Genomic DNA, 20,885 nt, shown 5'->3' on the forward strand with positions numbered 1-20,885 from the left:
TTCTATTCGAAGGACGTGAAGGAAAGTAATAAACTTGAATATGCTTTTGACCTTGTGAATTTAATATCACAAGTTGATATCGCTAAGACGAAGATTCCAATTTTTTTTCGCGTATTATACAACACAAAATGTATTGATAAGAGATTCAAATTAGAATTGATAAGACATAGCGATACAACATTTGAGAAAATTATCGTGCATCATTATTTCATACAAAAGATATGTTTAATTAGTGTTTTAAAAACTTAGGGATATGTTTGCTGCTGTGTAATACTCCATCATTTTCATCAGCCTCATTTCTTTCGTCTTCGACACCTTTATTCAATAGCTTTAAGTCTTCATTCTCGGAATTGATCATTTCTTGTAATGATTCTTCTATTTTAAAATATACTCTTAATAATAAATAGTTTGGCTCTTTTAATGGTAAACGTAATGGACTCCAGTCACCAAGCCAAAATCCATCAACTTTTTTATCTTCATCTGGTTCTTCTGGTACATCTCTTAAATCTAATGCGTTCATTATCTCTTTCCATTGTTTATGAGTGTATTTTTTCTTCGGATTCGATATAGAATCAGCCATTAACGGTCGTAATCTATTCATGTACCTGAGCAAGACTTTATGATCTCTTCTTTTTCTCAATATTCGTTTTTTTAATTTCTCCAAATCCGTTGAAATTAAATCATCATCAGATGAGCCTTGAGAATCTGAAGTATCACAGCTCGCTAGATCATCTTCAATGCTCTTTATAGTAGACTCTGCACGATCAGTTTCTAAACTTCCTCTATGTGCTATTTCTCTCTCTATCTCCATTGACTCGATATCTAAATCTTCTCTTACTTCATCCTGAATCAATTCTGAGCTCATAGTCAAATCATCTTCTTGATTCTCTTTCATTTCTTTTTTTAATCTTTTCTTAGCTTCGTAATTCATATCTGGTTGAAAAATCCATTTACTAAACCATTCACTCAACTCATTAAAGACATCATACAATTTATCACCTACGTTTGATACCAAGATAGTCATAAGAGGAACTGCACCTGTTGCCCACAGAACAAAAAACAGTCTACCCAATCCAGTTTTTGGAGCAAAGTCCCCATACCCAATTGTCAATAAACAAAGAAAACAAAAATATATTGAATGGAAGTACGTCCAGCCTTCAATAAAATGAAATACCAATCCTCCAATCAACCAAAAAGCCATAAACATTAATACTGTTAAAGCTAATGAAAAATTTGTATGCTTTCTTCTAACTTTCGTACGAATCATCCTCATTTGTCGGAATGAATCTTCGGGAGTAATTTTCTTTTGTTCCTCTTTTAATTTGTTCACCAACTTTCGTCTAGCAATTTCAATGTCATTCCAAAAGATAGCGGGTGACGCTGATGATAAAATTACAGATCTTAAAGTGGCAATGATTAAACCCATTATCAAAACACCTCCCAATGAAAAAATTAACACTAAAACTTTAGCCCCCGACGAGTTTGGTGTAATATCACCTAATCCTATTGTTAAAAAGGATACAATACAATAGTACAAGGACGATCCATAAGTTAAGTCATCAATCAAATGCTCCATTGCAACTGCACCAACTATCGTCCAAATTGCGAACAAAATAGTAAATAACATTAAGGTTCTTTGTTTTTGATCAAGATTGAAAGTAGGAGGGTATTTTTTCAATCTATAGCCCATAAAGTTTATCAACAATATTAAAGTACATGCGAAGTAATATCCTGCGGTAAAACAGGCAAACCAAAACCCTTCTGATGGAATTAACCCGGATTCATCATTCATAGTATTATAATTTGTCAATAACAAAGCTGCAACTAACAATATAGAAGCACAAAACCACGAAAATATGGAAACACACTGAGTTATTAAATATTTCACTGATCTTGAGAAATTCATTAATAAAGACATGTTACCAATAATCCCTAATACAAGAGATAAGGCATTCATTGCAATAACAGGACCTGGATCTGGTAACAACTCACCAGTCAATTCATCCATTCTCCAATGTTGTATTAGTGCTATAATTGAAATCATATTGGCTAGTGGACCTAAACATGCGGCTATTAATGGGAAGTATGAAGATATTAAAAACCACATCACAAAGTGTTTCTCACCCGGTCTTACATTTAAATTCAATACTGCTTCAATGGGAACATTTAGAGCATTTTTTAAAGCAATTGGTCCAACTTGTTGTTTATTCTTGTCATCTTTGTTCGTATTCGTGAAAGATTTTGATGACGGATACTTATGATATTTATTTATTAATAAAGGGTTAAGAATATCTTGATAATCGTCTAATTTGTCAAAAGTTGCTTTCTTGTTGATGTTTGGATCTGGTTGTAATTTTGTTCTAGCTTTTTGTAAAGCATTTTTGAAATCTAATGATAAATCGGTAGCTGATCTTTGAAACATCGGACCCGTTTTTCAGTTATCAATATTCACAAATTTATATTCAACATTGTCGACTTTGATACATTGAGTGTTGAAGTTGAGCTTTATTTGAAATTCATAAGTGGCTTTCAATAGTGTTATAAATTTAAGTTAGAATTCATAGTTTTTTAAATCCGAGATTTTCTACGGTCCTGTTTACAAAAGAGTTTTTACGAATCTAAACTTCCAAACCAGGACTATCAAAAATATGAGTAGATTACATGTTGATCAAACTAACAAATGGTGTTTGTTTATCACCCTAGTAGTTGAAGACCAAGACGGGATTGTCGCTATAATTGGCCAAGCTTGTAATCGACTACGATTTGATTCAAAGTCAAAAAGCGTATAGTTCAAGCTGAACTAGTTTAATTTTTCGAGTCAAAAACCTACATCGATATATTCAAAATTCTAATTTACTAATAATTACACCATTAAAAGAATTAAATAAATATATATATGAATACGGAATTAATAACAACTTAGGATCTTTTTTAATTTAAAAGGATTGATGGGATTTAACACTTCGACAGCAATGTTACAATTCATTAGAATATATTCTTTGATATCGTTCAATGACCTTTCGCTATGATTCTCAGTTGACTTTTGTTGTAGTGGCTCATCGCTTTTTATAGACGAACCGGCATTTTTAAATTGGAAACTTGCATAATTTTTTGATAAATCTTCCTCTGAGTCAAATTCATCAGGAATTTCATCTTCTATTTTCAAAATTTTACCATTTGATTCCATTACATATCGCGGCCTAGGTAATTCATTATAATTCTGCTTCTCTCCAATCGAATTACGTTGAGATATGGTTTGATAGTCGAGTAAACTTGAAAGTGAATTTTTATTTGAACTTTCTGGAGTTCTACATATCGATGATTTATAATTTAAGCTAGGAAATTTTATAAATAAAGACAACTTATTATCATTAGTCGTCAATTTATTTAAATTCTGCACAATAGTTTGTGTTGTTATTTGATTGATCAAATCAATATTTTTTTGTAAAATGCTTTTATTTTTCAAGTCTTTGAAATACATGGTGTCTTTGTCTTTTGTAGATATCCCAATGGCATGTATACTATGTTCAACATTTACATCGTTTAACATATTTTTAATTACATTATCGTTATTGTTATCGTCATTTGGTCCTATTATGACCAAATCAACTTTAAACTCTGGGTAGAATTTGGGTAAAATTGTATTGAATGCAATATTGATCATTGATTCTGCATTCGAATTGGTATACCAAGCATTAAAGTTTTCGGGGTCTTGGCCGTATTGATTATTGAGGATTGAGGATTCAAAACTCTGAAAGTTATATCGTTCTGTAATGAATTCTTCAGGTTGTTCGAATATAACTTGTTTTGCACCACGTTTTCCAAGATATTTGGTTGAGTCGTGACGAATTTTTTGTTTTAAGTGACCATACTCACCACCATTTTTGATTGCATTATTACCAATTTTAAAAGTTTCAGGAATTTCTAGATTCAAATTTTGTTGGTACAAGGGTGATATTGATATGGTATTATGACCTTTTTCCATTAAATGTTGTTGTAAACGTCGAGTCTTACTTGAACACCAATTATCTGTTGAAGTAATTATAATATTCAAAGCTACTGTGATAGACAAAACAAATTGAATTAATATTGCAGAAATGATCATTTTTGGTTGAATTTTATATTATGGTATATGAAGTCATTAGTATGTTTATTCACTGTTAGATGTGATAAAGGTTCTGAATAAAATTTATGGAGTGATTAAATATTTAAAGTCCGGTATATTTTCAAGAAAAAAACGTTAAGGGACAATTTATAATTGGGTTTGGAGAAACCATTAGAGTTTTATACATTTGAGTTTCAAAGATTTTCGTATGTAGGTAGATAATAGTTTAATTTTTTCTTTAGTTTAATAATTTGAATGGTTAGTGTTACAAATTAAAATAAGATGGCTGCAAATTGAATTAAACAAAAAAAAAAAAAATACACAAATTAAATATAAAACGTGGGATTACTAAGTAGGTTCAAAAAAAAAAATTTGTTTTAACACTTATTCATTAAAAATTCTAAAATTAAACTTCGAGATCTTCCAAATAAATTAGGTTTTCACGAGCCCAGGCTAGCCGTTCAATAGAACAACAGTATTAATCACGAGACCAATATATTTGAACCCGACGAATAGTGAATGTCTTTTAATACTCACAACCCTTTATTCTCTCATATCTATGGTATGAGTTAATTTTTATCTTACAATATTATATTGAGTATTTAGGAGGAAGAAAGTTTATGGCTTATCTTGTAAAAGTTTGAATAATAGCCCAATTTTATTTTAAATGTGGAATGAAGATGATTTAACGAATTAATGGCTTAAATTTTGGGAGAACTAAATAATATAAATCTATTGATAGAACTTCTATACTCGTACTATTGCTCTTTTCTGAACAAGAGGTATGAACGATGTTCACACATTGATAAAAAATCTCTCTCGTGTCGATGTAGATTAAACTATTACCACAGTTTTGTCAGAAGAAGTTCTCATACATAACGCTTTAAATTTTAAACATAAATTGGGACTATTTTTTACATCCGCCTCAGTATAATTATGTGGTTTTTGCACATCTTATATATTAGACCTATAAATCATAACGCTAGTAGATTCGGTAAGACCTGATAATTCGAGGATATTCCTATAAATAGGAGTTTTTAGAATAATATTGGCAGATGGGCTAATAAATAGTATAAATACAAAATGTGAATATTAGAAAAAGCCTTGCTTCAATCAAATTTTATATTCAACAAAACTTTTACTTTGAATTCGAAATATGTTGTATTTTATCTATATTAAAAGGATTGTCTATAAAGTTCCTACTGTTGAATTGAATATAAACCAAAAATATTAGAGATTAATCAAATCAATAATCAACTTTTGGTCATCTTCATTTAAGTTTCCAAATAAACTTTGAAATTTTGAAATTTGATTTGTTTGCAAATCTTTTAAATAATCTTTAAAAATTTCAAAAGGATTAATTTCATCTAATGGAGTATTTTGTAAAGGATCTTCATGTACTGTTTCTTCACTCTGATCAAAAAATCCTGAATTTTGTAATTTCGAATCTTCTGAATTTAAAAATTCAATATATTGTTGAGTTGCTTCATCATTGTTTGTTTCATCATTATCTTCTAATTGATTTGCTTCGTTTGCTTCAATATCTTCAAAGTCTTCCTCCCAGTCATCATCATCATCCTCGTTTCCTCCAATACGATTAATTATTTCTTCATTGAATTCAAAATTTGGATTTGAATTGATTTCATCTATGTTCTTCCTTTTCTTGTCCAAATTTGGTATTGCTGTAGATAGCTTTTTGAGAAGTGTAATATATTTGATTGATATGGAATCATGAATTTGTTGATCGATGTTCGATATTTTTGATAGACTGACTAATGCTAATAATGATAACTTTAAATCATAAACTCTTTGCAATTCTGGAATTAGATTGAACCAATTTGTTAAAAATTTGATTAAAAAGTTTGAATTACTTAAAATTGATAATGTTGTTTCATAACAATATACAATTGATGCGATTATGACATTGTATGAATTAATAGAATATGAACTATTAAGTTTCCTTTTATCATTTATTGAATCATTCGACAAAACAATTTCTAAAAATTTTGAAATCAACGGTTCAGCTTTGTTTTCTAAACACAAAATCAAAGTTTGTGCAAATTCATAAGCTAAAATTAAATCAATAACTCCTAAATCATCACCTGAATCAGCAGTCATAAGTTGGAATATGATAACCATTGATTGTACTAAAGTATCATCACTTTGCAATGCTGATTTACCATAAATTAAATAATTTTGTAAACATGGCATTAATTCTTCAATATACATTAATGCAGAACCGTTTTCAAAATCATTAAATAATAATTTAAAATTATTCCACATGATTGGACTAATTGATCTCAATAAAAACGTTGAATTTTCAATCAATTCACCAGTTTCTGCAAAAAATTCATCCATTTGATTAATCAATACATATTCGATAGCAGGTGAGAAAATTTCCTCCAATTTATGACAAATTTCTTGAGAATTTTCAAACGATAGTAAGACGGTTATCATAGTGTTCAAGAATCCTAAAGCTGCCATTTGTTTATCAGTTTGATCATCATAATTCGAGTCAAATTCATCAATATCAACTTTTGAGGCTTCATGTATTTCCACTGCTAATTTCAAAAATTGTTGAACTAACTTACTCATTAAATCAACTCCAAATGGCTGTAATTGTTCTGAAAAGTTTTCAACACATTCTTGCATAACTACTGAAATAGCATCATTATCAATTTCGTTTGATAAGTTTAACAATTTAGACATTGTTGGTAAAACAATTGTTGATAAAACTTGTTTAAATTCGTCTTTTACTATAAAAGCTTGAATTGATAATGCACTATTAAATTGCACAGGTAACGAAGAATTTGGATCATCGAAATTTTTCAATATGCCTTGTATTAAATTTGATAAGATCTCCTTGTCTTGGAAATCAATTTCTGAAAATTGTGATAATACTTCAATTGTTCTTGCTTTTAAAAATTCATGCTTAGAATTTAAATTTGGAATTACTAATTTAGATATTATTTGTTCAACAAACTCGTCTTTTGGAATATAGCCTGATATACTTCCTAATATTCTCAACAAACCTTCCTTCTTTTTAGCTACATCTAAAGTTTCTTCTTGTTGTTGTAAAGTTGAAAGTTCTGAATTTATTAAGTTCGATACTGGACCCCAACATGATTTTTTTCGTTTATATAAAGCAGTTATAAAAAATCCTATTGCTGCAGATTCTGGGTTTTCAAATCCACTAGTCAGATCAAAACATAAATGGATATATTCTTGGGGATCCTCTTCATAAATTTCTAAAACCTGATCTGTAGGGCATACGGTTGGATAAACTAAATGAGTTATTAATGTGTCGAAATATGGATGTATAATTGTCCAAGTTGGTTTTTCCACTATGCAATGACTCAAAAAGTCCAACAATTGGTACAACGTTGTGATGGATAACCATCTTTCACCATGACAATATTCTTCAGTTATAGTTAAAAATTGTTGAATGAAATGTGGGATAAAATCAGTAATAAATAATTCATGAAATCCTTTATAGGATACTTTTTTACTTAAAGTATTTGATGAAGCATATCTTGTAAATAATCTTAAAACATTTGCAATTGCCCATTTGTAACATTTAGAAATTTGTAAGAAAGATTTTTCTTGCTCACTTAAAGACGAATTTGTTACGTATGATGGAGGTTTTAAATTTATAACTGATGCGTGGAATTCACCCCATTGAAATACTTGGTCTTTTACTCTTAAAGGTTCAGGTAAATCATAATACGTAACAAATTTATAACATTTCAAAATTAATTTTATGATTTCCGCTTGTATTTCGGTAATATCTCTACCTTGAGTAACATCATTAATTATAGACTTTCCTATATTTAATATATATGGAAATGCTTGATTTATGATCGGATATAATTTTGTTTCTCTAGATGGATTGTCGGACCATTTAAATTTTCTTGTAATTTCGTTAAAACAAAGCATAGCAGTATATAAATTTTGTTCAGAATTTTGCAGTTGTGATAATAATTGACCAATTTGATCTAATAAGGAATCCCATTTATCGAATTCTATTGCTATTAGTAATCTTAATACTGGTATTAATTGTTGCTTTATATTATAATCAACCACTAGAATAGTGGGTAATATTCTATCTTTAATTATATTTTTTTCATCTTGACCGATTTTAGGATGAGTTTGTTCATCTTTTGATTTCCAAAACCTAGTGATTCTATTTTTGAAATATACTGCAATTGCTTTTTTAATATGAGTTGGAGTGGTTAGTTCATTTAATAAATTTAAACAACATTCTAAAAATCCTTGTTGAGATGATAATTCCTTTAAATTTTTTTCACATTGATTTCTTAATTGCAAATCTGCTTGTAATGTTCCTGCAAAACACTCGAGGATTAGATGTGAATCCATAGTTTTCAAAATTTAAATATCATAAATGTATATATGAAACTTAGGTGCAATATAGTTGTAACTACTTGGTAAATAAATTCAATAAAAATAATTCAATGTCTCTCATTTTCTTATTGAAAAAAAAAGTTGTGAAGTTCTTCTAATTCTTCCCTAATTATTTTGAAATCTCATTTTTTGTATCCAAGATATTACTGAGAACACTGAAATATAGTATTATGAGGTATTGAAGATTTATAGAATGTATGATATAAGGAAAACCCAAAACTCTGTCGAATTCAACCTTGAAATGCATTTCCTTCGATATGACGGGCACTACTAAGTTGATAATTTTCAGGGTAAGACATTTTCAATTAATAACTTAGCTCAAATCGACTGTTGCCCTCTAGACTCAATTGCATCGTACCAAACAACTACCAAGGTAAAGAGAATATCAAAACGGAAGACTTTAACCTTTCAAGAACGAAGATTCATATTCAATCAAAGCTATTTCAATAGATCCATCAGTGTCGTGGATTGAACAAGTTTCACAGAAATTGATTTGAGATATTAAAATTTAAGCTTCGATATGATACTCGAATACCTCCAAGAAAGTTTATATGAATAAGAGTCAATTCAAAATAGGTGCAAGAATGTCTGAATAATCCAACATATTGTTGAGGTATGAATAATATATGAAATAAATTACAGTATAAAATTAAGGTTTCGTAAATAAATGTCTAAGCAACAAAGCATTAAAAAACTTCGAAACGTACACACCAAGAGCTAACTAAGTATTTCGAGCCATCAATGAATGATGAGTTTTTGTAAAATACACTTTTTTTATGGGATTGGTACTTACTAATTTCGAAATTTAAGCTCACTGACTTTTACTTCATTACCACCTAAAGAATAATACTTTTCAAACTTTAAAACATGCCATTTACTCTCAAAATCGGCACAGGCCCGTGATCAAGCGACATTGAAGTTAATAGTCACTTATACTCAAGCCTCATCCATTCATTAATAATAAATAATTTTCTTGTTACTTCAAATTCTCAAGGTATCGTTGTAATATTTTATTATAATCGTTATAAAGTCTTGTTATTTTTACTTTTAGGTTTTGAGAAGAACCCTTCCTCGGTAAAACCGCGTATTACCAAGTAAAATGTTTATGCTTTGATATGATTGTAGAGTCAGTAATTTACTCTGAATTGTCAAAAATAAACTTCTTTACGAAAAATAATTTAATTTTAAAAGTAAAACGTTTAACTGTTGACATTCAGTATTAGGCACAAACTAAATAAAGTTTTAAAAACAAACAAGTACGCGTATTTTGTCCCAAAACTTTAACCAATTTAAAGTGCTTTGTCATATTAATGCCAAAATAATCAATTTAAAAACCAAAACTGGGTAAATAATCAAATAAGAATAATTGATCGTATATGGTATATTCAAGACATCATGAACTATTCTACTTAAATTACATGATAATAATTTCTTTTTCTTTTTGTTCTCGTTTTTGAAACAAAAAAAGAAAATATTTGAAAACAAATGTAACACAAAAAAACAGTCACTACTTTAGGAAAAGTATACAAATTTCCATAAAAAATAATTTGAAAAAAAACTCAATTTTACAATTTATTAACCCCAAATTTTGTTTCAAATCATTTCAATATTCTAGATGTTGTACGCTTTTTTAAATTATAAAGGTCATAAACTTTAAAGTTCGATTATTATTTAAAAAAGTATTGCTAAACATGGAAATATGAGAGAGAATTAAAATTTGGTTGCAAATTATAACAATCTCAAATCCAAATTCAATTCTCAATCGTGATCTATATATACTTCTTAAACTTTCTTTGATCTACTTAGGTATTCAATAATTTACTTAACAGACTCATTGAAAAATTATCAACAATCACAATGGTCAAAACCAGTTTCATTGCTGTGGCATTTGCAATTTTGCAACTTACAAGTGCAACTGTTAAAAAAACAACCACTCTGAAAAAATCTACTACAACGGCCAAATCAACTTCATCAAAAAGTGTTAGTACACCAACATCAGTTGTTGTAGAAAAGGAATATCATGATTTTACCAAAGAATATTCATTAATTGTTAATAATTTTGATTGTGAAGGAAACTTTATAACTTATCAACCATTCACCTTGGATGAAATTGAAACTTCCATTAAATCAATTGATGAAAAAGAAAAAGCCACTGAAACTAAAACTGATCCTCATGCCAAAGAAGAAACTGATAAAAAAAATCATAAAAGAAGTGTAGCTAAACCTTCTGATTCACCAGAAACTGCAAATAAATACTATCCAACCGTTGACTTTAGTGTTTCAAAAATTGAAAAAATTGATGAATCAAATTGGAAAGTTGATTTTCATTTGAGTGCTTTGAAAAATCCAACTGATCTCAAAGAGCTTTTGGAAACATCAGAACTTAATGTTGAAGTAAATCCTTGTGGTTCTACAATTATGGGAGATTCAATTAAGTTATTTGGTAAAAATGCAAAATATACCTATAAATCTGGATTCAATATGGATGCTACTATTTTAATTAAACCATCAATTCATGGAGATTATTATTGTTTACCTGATGATTTTGGTTTTGAATATAAAATTACAAATTTAGCGCATTTATGGCCCCAAATATTTTTTAGTGATTTTAAATATACGGTTGGAAAAAATTTTGATAAACTTTTAAATTCAAAAGATAAAAGAACTATTAAAACAGATGATAAATCCAAGGAAAATGAAGTTGATGATCATCCTATAATTAATATATATGATTCTGAAATTGTTGATTGGGCAGAATGGACTGGTTTTTACACAAAAAATTTGGAAATTAATAATTATTGTTGGAAAGTACCTGTTTGTGAAGTAAAAGAAAATATTAAAGAAGTGGAATCTACTGAATCTAAAGTTAAGACTACTGAATCTAAAACAACTGAAGATAAAATTACTGAAGCTAAGACTACCACAGACAAAGTTACTGAATCTAAAACAACTGAATCTAAAGCAACTGAAGATAAAATTACAGAAGCTAAGACAATTAAAGACAAACATACTGAATCTACAACTACTGAAGATATAATTACTGAAGCTCCAACTACTAAAGATAAGGCTACAACTACTGAAGATAAGGCTACAACTACTAAAGATAAAACTACTGAATCTACAACTACTGAAGATAAGACTACTGAATTCACAACTGCTGAAGATGAAACTACTAAGGCTACAACCACTGAATTTACAACTACTGAAGAAGAAACTACTGAATTCACAACTGCTGAAGATGAAACTACTGAGGCTACAACCACTGAATTTACAACTACTGAAGAAGAAACTACTGAATTTACAACTACCGTTGATGAAACTACCGAAGCTACAACTACTGAATTTACAAGTATTGAAGAAGAAACTACTGAATTTACAACTACAGAAGATGAAACTACTGAAGCTACAACCACTGAATTTACAACTACTGAAGAAGAAACTACTGAATTCACAACTATTGAAGAAGAAACTACTGAAGCTACAACTACTGAATTTACAAGTATTGAAGAAGAAACCACTGAATTCACAAGTACTGAAGCTACAACTACTGAATTTACAAGTATTGAAGAAGAAACTACTGAATTTACAACTACAGAAGATGAAACTACTGAAGCTACAACCACTGAATTTACAACAACTGAATTTACAGCCACCGAAGATGAAACTACTGAAGCTACAACAACTGAAAATGAAACTACTGAAGCTACAACTACTGAATTTACAAGTATTGAAGAAGAAACTACTGAAGATGAAACTACTGAGGCTATAACTACTGAATTTACAACTACTGAAGATGAAACTACTGAATTTACAACAACTGAATTTACAGCCACCGAAGATGAAACTACTGAAGCTACAACAACTGAAAATGAAACTACTGAAGCTACAACTACTGAATTTACAAGTATTGAAGAAGAAACTACTGAAGATGAAACTACTGAGGCTATAACTACTGAATTTACAACTACTGAAGATGAAACTACTGAATTTACAACAACTGAATTTACAGCCACCGAAGATGAAACTACTGAAGCTACAACAACTGAAAATGAAACTACTGAAGCTACAACTACTGAATTTACAAGTATTGAAGAAGAAACTACTGAAGATGAAACTACTGAGGCTATAACTACTGAATTTACAACTACTGAAGATGAAACTACTGAATTTACAACAACTGAATTTACAGCCACCGAAGATGAAACTACTGAAGCTACAACAACTGAAAATGAAACTACTGAAGCTACAACTACTGAATTTACAACTACTGAAGAAGAAACAACCGAATTCACAACTATTGAAGATGAAACTACTGAATTAACAACAACTGAGTTTACAAGTGTTGCAGCTATAACTACTGAATTTACAACTACAGAAGATGAAACTACAGAAGCTAAGACAAGTAAAGACGAATCTTTTGAGACAACTACTACTGAAGGTAAGACAACTAAAAGTAAAATTTATGAAGATAAAGCTACTGAAGCTAAGACGACTAAGGACAAAGTTATTGAATCTACAACAACTGAAGATAAAAGTATCGAAACTAAGACAACTAAAGACAAAATTACTGAAGAGAAAACTACTGAAGCTAAAACAACTAAGACAACTAAAGACAAAACTAAAGAGAAAACTACTGAAGATAAATCCAATAAATCTACAACTGCAGAAGCTAAGACAACCAAAGACAAATCTACTGAGACAACAACTACTGAAGATAAAATTACTAAATCTAAAACTACCGAAGCTTTAACTACTGGATCCACAACTACTGAAGATGAGACTACCGAATTTGAAACAACTAAAGACAAAGCTACTGAAGCTACATCAATTGAAGTGAAAAGTTCTAAACACAAGACTTCTGCAGATACAACTACTAAAGACAAAATTACTAAAGGGAAAATTACTGATTCTACAACTGATGAAGCTACAACTACTGATATCACAACGTGGGAAGATGAAACAATTGAAGATAAAACTACTGAAGATAAAACTACTAAAGACAAATCCACGAAAGCTAAGACGATTGAAGTTGCAACCACTGAAGAACCTGCTACAACTGAAGAACCTGCTACAACCGAAGAAGAAATCATAACAGAAGAGCCAATCATTACTGATGAACCAATCACAACTGAAGAACCTGCTACAACCGAAGAAGAAATCATAACAGAAGAGCCAATCATTACTGATGAACCAATCACAACTGAAGAACCATCATTAATTGATACATTTGAGACAGATTCTCAATTTACTGAAGAGTTTGAAGACTTTTTTGCTGAATCTTTTGGAGCTATTGAAACTACTGAAATTAAAACATATTCACAATCAAGCTTGGAAGAAATTTTAGAGACAGATGTTATAGAATATGTTGAGGAGTCGAAATCATTTGTCAAATCTGAAAAAACTACTGAAACCGATGGTATGTTTTTTACTTCAAGCTATTCATCATCAATTGAGGCTACTTTAGAACCAGAAACTTCAATAATTTATTCATATTCCGTGGGAACACCTGTTTACACATTTTACACTTTAGAGGAAAGTTCAACAGAATCAAAATCAACAACAACAAAAACAAAAACTACAGAACCTGAAGAAGAATCATTAGAATCATTAGAAAAAGAATTAGTTGAAGAAGTGTTCAGTGAAGTAGAAAAAATTTTGACTCATACAACGGAAAAAATTGAAGGTAAATCAACCGCAATTGAAATTGGTACTTACTCTACTCAGCAATTTGATGTTGTTGAAACCAGCTGTCCAGATATTGAAGGTGATGAGGATGATGAAGCTGATGAAGATGATGAAGATGAAAATTGTGAATATATCCCAACATCAACTTTTGAAGGTTATGCACCAGTGGTTTCCCAATATGTTACAATTGAAACCATCAGTGATGAAGAATCAACAACAACTATAACTAAGACTATAGGAATTACAATTACCTCATATTCAGAACCATTTACACTCATTCCAGCTACTATTTCGGAAGAATCAAATTTTGTCGATTCTACTTCATACTCAAGCAGTGCTGTTTCAATTCCTTCTGACAGTGAATACACTGGTGCTGCAAATACCATGAGTTATAATGCATTTGCATTCATTGGTTTACCATTAGCTTTTTTGTTTTAGATGTTTAAGTTCTATTTAAGAATGCCATTTATTGTCATAATTAATTTTATAAAAGTTTGACCTAATTAGTTTTTTTTTATATACTTTATAATATTTGATTTAAATTTACATTATGCAATTAGTTTTTGCTTTACTTTTTACATTCTCTTGAAGTTATAAGTTTAGGTATATGAGCTTTTGTTGAAAAATGGAAGTCAGTGCTTTTTTATACTTTTTTACCATTTCGTTTTTTTACGAGGATTTACAGCATAGAACAAATAACTAGCTAATTTTTATTTCTTTATAACTTGTCAAAATTAACGGACAGTAGAAACCGTATGATTGATTTAAGACAAAATCAAAATGATTGTCATTTAGATTTTCGATTTTTTTCATAAGTTTATCAGAGTTTTATTCAGCATCAAGTTTAACTTTACTCTCTTAAATAAAATCTGGTCCTTGCATGAGCGCCTCAAACTTTAATTTCAAAGATTTGTTGTAATTCGTAAATGAAACGGTATTCTTTTTCAACCTATCATTCATTTAATCAAACATAAGTTAGCTAAGAAGAAATAATGTACCAAACTACGCCTTCAAACAAAGCTATCATCAATTCATGTATTAAAATTTCATCTATCCTACTTTTGAATAAACCGGACCGCCTTAAATTAGATTCTTTAAAATTCCATTTTTTTTTAAGCCCAAATACATTTTGCTGTTTATAGTGTATGTATCACCTCCTAACTGATTAAAGACCCCATTTTTCATTTTAAAATTTAAAATGATTTTCTTCTGAACGATAAAACCTCCGAACATACATACATTAATGGTAAGACTGAAAACCTGGTTTGGGGTAATACATTTTGGTTTCAGGTTAAAAACGAGGAAGGAACTAGTGAGAAAAACAGGAGGTTCAGTAGTTATTGGCTCCTTCAATCCGTACTTTCACTCGAGTTGTTATTGACAAGAGAGAAAATATTAACCACTCACTCAAATTTGCAGGTTTTAGTACTAGAATAAGTTTAAAATGAAGATTTTTTTCGTAAAACATAAGAAATTAGAGACATCCGTACTAATTCATCAATTTTTATCTTTATTTAATAAAGATTTACTCGACCAGAATTTTAGTTTGTGATTAGGACTGGGTTCAAATGAGTATTAGTATTCAAAATGACTTGTCAACTTTATATCATAGATTGAATGTTTGTTATTAATCGAGTGGAGTAAAAATTTTACACTTTTATTTCAAAAATTGACGATAAAACCTTATTGAATACATTTTAACTTAGCCTAAAGCTTATGTCTCAAAAGTAATTCAAATGTATGATGGAGAAATAAAATATTTTATTTCTAGATGCTAAACAGGGTATATCTAAATTTTAGTCACCTTTTTAAATTATCGTCTTTTAAGTCTTGTTACATTCAATGAAGCTTTTTACCCTTTCAATCCAAATTTCCACATTGCTATTAAAGATTTATATCTGATAAAGAAAACTGAACTAACGCCGTTTAATCTGATCTCATCTACTATAGAATTTCTTTTTTGATAACCGAGCAAACAAGGATGATTATTCTTGAATGATTTCATGAAGGCATCCAAATTAAGCAATATCACGAGACTCAACCCCCTTTCAATAATAATTGGTTAACTAAAACTTTAAGGAAAGTTTCCTGTTATACTATTAATGGAACTAAGAAAAAGGCTTTCTGATCATGTTAACATCTAAGTTTTTATTTCAAAGCAGACATCCTGCAAAAGATGATCGTCGATCATCCAAACGAACAATTAAGCGAAATATTTCAATCTAAATGACAACACCCAACAACATCATAAATTTCATTCCATATCATATCTGATTAAGGCAAAATTGTAAAAAGAAAAGAAATCAATAATTGTGGAACCCTTTTACTAGGCTTTGTTTAAAAATTTAAGTACTCATCACTGAATGGCTCGATTGTAATAGTAATTGACAAATGGGCAAAAGTTTTTATGTAGATTTGTAATATTTTGGTATTCCAATATATTGGTAATTTTACATTTAATTAGGAAGTATCACATTTACCCGAATTAAGTTTAATTGAGCTGAAGATTGTATCACAAACAGAGAAATCATAACCAATGTTTTTTAGAAGTTGGTCAAACGTATAAATTGATGATTTGAATTAAGTTTAAGTTTCCTTTGTAAATTAAGTTTAAGTTTCCTTTGTAAATTCATAAAACAATAGATCATATTCGGATAGTGGAGACCCTATTATTGCTGATCCTCTATCGATTTAAACAAGAAATCTCACCACATCAAAATCCAAAGGTTTCAATTGACCGAAGATGAATTCATATGGATCTCTAATATAGATTTTGTTTGGGACAGAAGTTGGAGTTTGCCACATATATGCGATACATCAGTATTAGAATTAACAATCTTGTTTTTGTAAATTGAATTGCCACTCAATGCATCGATACAAATGTTATTTGTCCATATAAATTTTAATTATTATTGAATGTTTGATACTTAACTTTAAGCTTGCTTTTGTGACACAATGACATTTGTAGTACTTTTTTACACAAAACAAATTAACAATAGGTTAACTATAATTGAAAATCAATAGAAATTTACGAGAGATTTACAGAAGTTTAATAATCTTGAACCTAAGATTTCAAGATACGATATTGATCATCTAGAATAGGAATAATATTGCTCTTTCTCTCTCAAATTTACATAACTGAATACAATTCTTTACACACACTCATATTTTCAAATTCTATATAACTGGAAATATTCCGAAAAACTAATATAGGTTGCATTACCTAAAAATTTAAAGAATGACTTAGTCACAAAATCCCCTATTCCCTAATTCAAATTTCTTTTGTCTAAAATTTGTATGTTCTTTTTGAATCAATTTAAAATTAATTAACTGGTGAGTTTAACATTTGAATTATAGTTTTAATCAAAATTTAAATCTTTTTGAAACTCCTTTATTATGCAATTTTCCGTAATCATTTTTTGTGCATCCTATTGCCCTAGTAGATGCTACTAATTGCTCATAATCTTTAATTATTTACTAATTCCTCATTACTCATAATCATTTACAATTTAGCTACTCAATATAATTAAAAAGGGGGGATTGTAATTAAGTCTTTTAGGACAATCATAAAAGGAAAGACCCAGTTGAACAAACACAAACTTATCTAGCAAGAAGTTAAGATAAATTGAATCAAACCGTTTAAAATTATTGTTCCTTTTGTATCCCATACTATTTTAGAGAAATTTAAAGTTTATTGATTTAAATTTTAAAACATTCATTCTTTACTCATTTTATGGATATTTTTTACCTTATTTCAACTTGATCCCTCTTTAGTCTTAGTACTTTTTAATACCTAAAATTTTTTCTTAGTTCTATTTAGTAGGCTCTGGATGCTAAAAATGTTAAACTTTCTGTACTTTTAAACTTATTGTATAACTTGCATTCAAAAAAGAATAATTACTTATTATGTACATACAAAATTGAAAAACCCTTTTCTGCATCGTAAATAAAATTATAAGAGATTAACATGTAATAGCTACCAATTTAGCTCATTAAAATTGTTTTAATACAAATTTATATCACAAATCAAGTAGTAAAGAATGGAAGGATAAATGCATACAATGTTAATCATAAGGATGGCATGATTTTCTATTCGGTAATTTAATGAAAGAAAGGGTAGTAGAATTAAATTCTTCTTTAAAAGTTAGATTTACTGAAAAATTGACTTTCAAACATTACTAAAGAATTATCGTAAAACTAAATAATTTCAAAACCCATGTAGATTTGAATATATATGTTTTATAATACATTATATTCATAATTTTTCAACTTTAACATTTTTATCATCACTTTTCATTCACATCAACAACTCAATAATTTCAATTTCTAGCTTTCAATTCTTCATTTTTCAATTTTTCAGTTCAATACTATCAAAAAGTTTATGTTAAAAAATTCAATCTAAAGTTACACAAAATTTCAACTCTACTTTATTACTATTATCCATTAACATTAATAAAATAATATTATTTTTTCTATGCGAGTATCATTAATAATAGTACTTTCATCAATATTACATTTGATTACAACAGTTTTTGCAGCAGATTATTATGATTATACACAATCATTAGGACTCCAAAAGATACCTTTAGTTTGTAATGGTCAATCTCAAGATTATATATTGACTAGAATTGGGAGTCAAGGAAACGGTGGAGGAGGAACCCTTTTTGACCCAGTTCCTTCAACAATATTTAACGTTCAAAGTGTTACAAATGTTGGTAATGGAAATTTTGCAATAACTTTTTATTTTGAAATCAATGGTGATACAAGTTCATTTTTTAATTTATTTGGAGGTACTTCAATTACAACCACTGTGAATAATTTGAATTCTCAATATCAATCATCAGTTTTAATAAATGGTTTTAACGCTTTATTTACTTATTCATCAAAATTTCAATTCACTTCAACTGTTGTCGTTGCTGCATCTCAGCACAATGGATTATGGTGTTTGCCAGATAATTTTAATGTTTATTATCAATCTGCTACATTATTAGGGTTATTTACAAAGACTTTCACATATACCTTAAATCAGAATTTCAATAATCCTTCACAATCAACTTCAAATGCAGTTATACCAAATTATTGTTGGATAAATCCTCAATGTGCTACAACTACAACCCAATTTTGGTCCAATACTTTTACTTCAACAACAACTCAAACAAATGGTATATCTGCAACGAATACTGTAGTGGTCCAAGTACCTTCAAATACTGCTACCGTCATTACAACCAATTGGAATAATGCTTATACTTCAACTACGAGACAAGTTAATACTCCTGGTGGAACAGATACAATTATTGTTAATTATCCTTTCAATCCAACTAAAACTATTACTCAATATTATTCTGGTTCAACATTAACCACTATGACTTCTACGAATGGATTTGGAAGTACAGATTCAGTAATTGTTAACTATCCATCAAATCCAACCACTTCAAAAACTCAATTTTATACTGGATCAACTACATCAACCTCCACAATAACAAATAGTTATGGAGGATTAAATTCAGTTATTGTTAATTATCCATCAAATCCAACTGCATCAAGAACTCAATTCTATTCCGGATCAACTATATCGACCTCTACAATCACTAACACCTATGGAGGTATAAATTCAGTTATCGTTAATTACCCATCGAATCCAACCACATCTAAAACACAGTTCTACTCAGGATCAACTATTTCAACATCCACAATAACAAATAGCTATGGAGGACAAGATTCAGTTATCGTCAATTACCCCTCTAATCCTACTACAACTAAAAATCAGTTTTATTCAGGATCAACTATTTCAATATCAACTGCTACAAATAGTTTTGGAGGACAAGATTCAGTAATTGTTAATTATCCATCAAATCCAACGACTTCGAAAACTCAATTTTATTCCGGATCAACTATTTCAACATCTACAATAACCAACAGCTTTGGAGGTCAAGATTCAGTAATTGTCAATTATCCATCTAATCCGACTACATCAAAGACACAGTTTTACTCAGGATCAACTATATTGACTTCCACAATCACGAACACTTTTGGAGGACTAAATTCAGTAATCGTCAATTATCCGTCAAATCCAACTACTTCAAAAACTCAGTTTTACTCAGGCTCAACTATATTAACATCGACAATAACAAACAGTTTTGGTGGCCAAGATTCAGTTATAGTTAATTACCCATCAAATCCAACTTCAACTAAAACTCAATATTATTCAGGATCTACTATTTTTACATCAACTGCTACAGCTAATTACGGTGGTCAAGATTCAGTTATAGTTAATTATCCTTCAAATCCGACTACAACTAAAACTCAATATTATTCAGGTGCAACTATATCAACATCGACAATTACAAACAGTTTTGGTGGCCAAGATTCAGTTATTGTAAATTATCCATTAAATCCAACTTTAACTAAAACTCAATATTATTCAGGATCCACAATATTTACATTAACTGCTACAGCTACATTTGGAGGTCAAGATTCAGTTATTGTTAATTATCCATCAAATCCAACTACAACTAAAACTCAGTTCTATTCAGGTTCAACTATTTCAACATCAACTGCTACAAATAGTTTTGGTGGCCAGGATTCAGTAATTGTTAATTACCCGTCAAATCCTATTAAAACTAGAACTCAGTTTTATTCAGGAACAACTATTTCAACATCAACTGCTACAGCT

The 20,885-nt window shown here is 29.4% G+C and overlaps 5 protein-coding genes across 5 annotated transcripts; 2 read left to right on the top strand and 3 right to left on the bottom strand. All coding sequences in view use genetic code 12, as the record gives it.

Moving 5' to 3' along the window:
• Positions 1–229: 229 nt before the first annotated feature.
• Positions 230–2,422, bottom strand: TOK1 (Tok1p; the record flags this gene model as incomplete). The annotated part of the gene is made up of 1 exon (XM_051760414.1): positions 230–2,422. One exon carries the CDS (start codon positions 2,420–2,422, stop codon positions 230–232), a length of 2,193 nt encoding a protein of 730 aa, XP_051611946.1.
• Positions 2,423–2,908: 486 nt separating this feature from the next.
• On the bottom strand, positions 2,909–4,105 carry KGF55_005406 (uncharacterized protein; the record flags this gene model as incomplete). The annotated part of the gene is made up of 1 exon (XM_051760415.1): positions 2,909–4,105. One exon carries the CDS (start codon positions 4,103–4,105, stop codon positions 2,909–2,911), a length of 1,197 nt encoding a protein of 398 aa, XP_051611947.1.
• A 1,230-nt stretch (positions 4,106–5,335) lies between these two features.
• NMD5 (Nmd5p) lies at positions 5,336–8,482 on the bottom strand (the record flags this gene model as incomplete). The annotated part of the gene is made up of 1 exon (XM_051760417.1): positions 5,336–8,482. One exon carries the CDS (start codon positions 8,480–8,482, stop codon positions 5,336–5,338), a length of 3,147 nt encoding a protein of 1,048 aa, XP_051611948.1.
• A 1,902-nt stretch (positions 8,483–10,384) lies between these two features.
• KGF55_005408 (uncharacterized protein) lies at positions 10,385–14,650 on the top strand (the record flags this gene model as incomplete). The annotated part of the gene is made up of 1 exon (XM_051760418.1): positions 10,385–14,650. The coding sequence occupies one exon, from the start codon at positions 10,385–10,387 to the stop codon at positions 14,648–14,650; it is 4,266 nt and encodes a 1,421-aa protein (XP_051611949.1).
• A 4,036-nt stretch (positions 14,651–18,686) lies between these two features.
• On the top strand, positions 18,687–20,885 carry KGF55_005409 (uncharacterized protein; the record flags this gene model as incomplete). The annotated part of the gene is made up of 1 exon (XM_051760419.1): positions 18,687–20,885. A coding segment is annotated over one exon (2,199 nt), but the record flags the coding sequence as incomplete, so codon positions are not given.

The sequence above is a fragment of the Candida pseudojiufengensis genome, assembly GCF_024610245.1.
Source record: "Candida pseudojiufengensis strain CBS 10847 chromosome Unknown scaffold24, whole genome shotgun sequence".
Classification (NCBI taxonomy): domain Eukaryota; kingdom Fungi; phylum Ascomycota; class Pichiomycetes; order Serinales; family Debaryomycetaceae; genus Lodderomyces; species Lodderomyces pseudojiufengensis.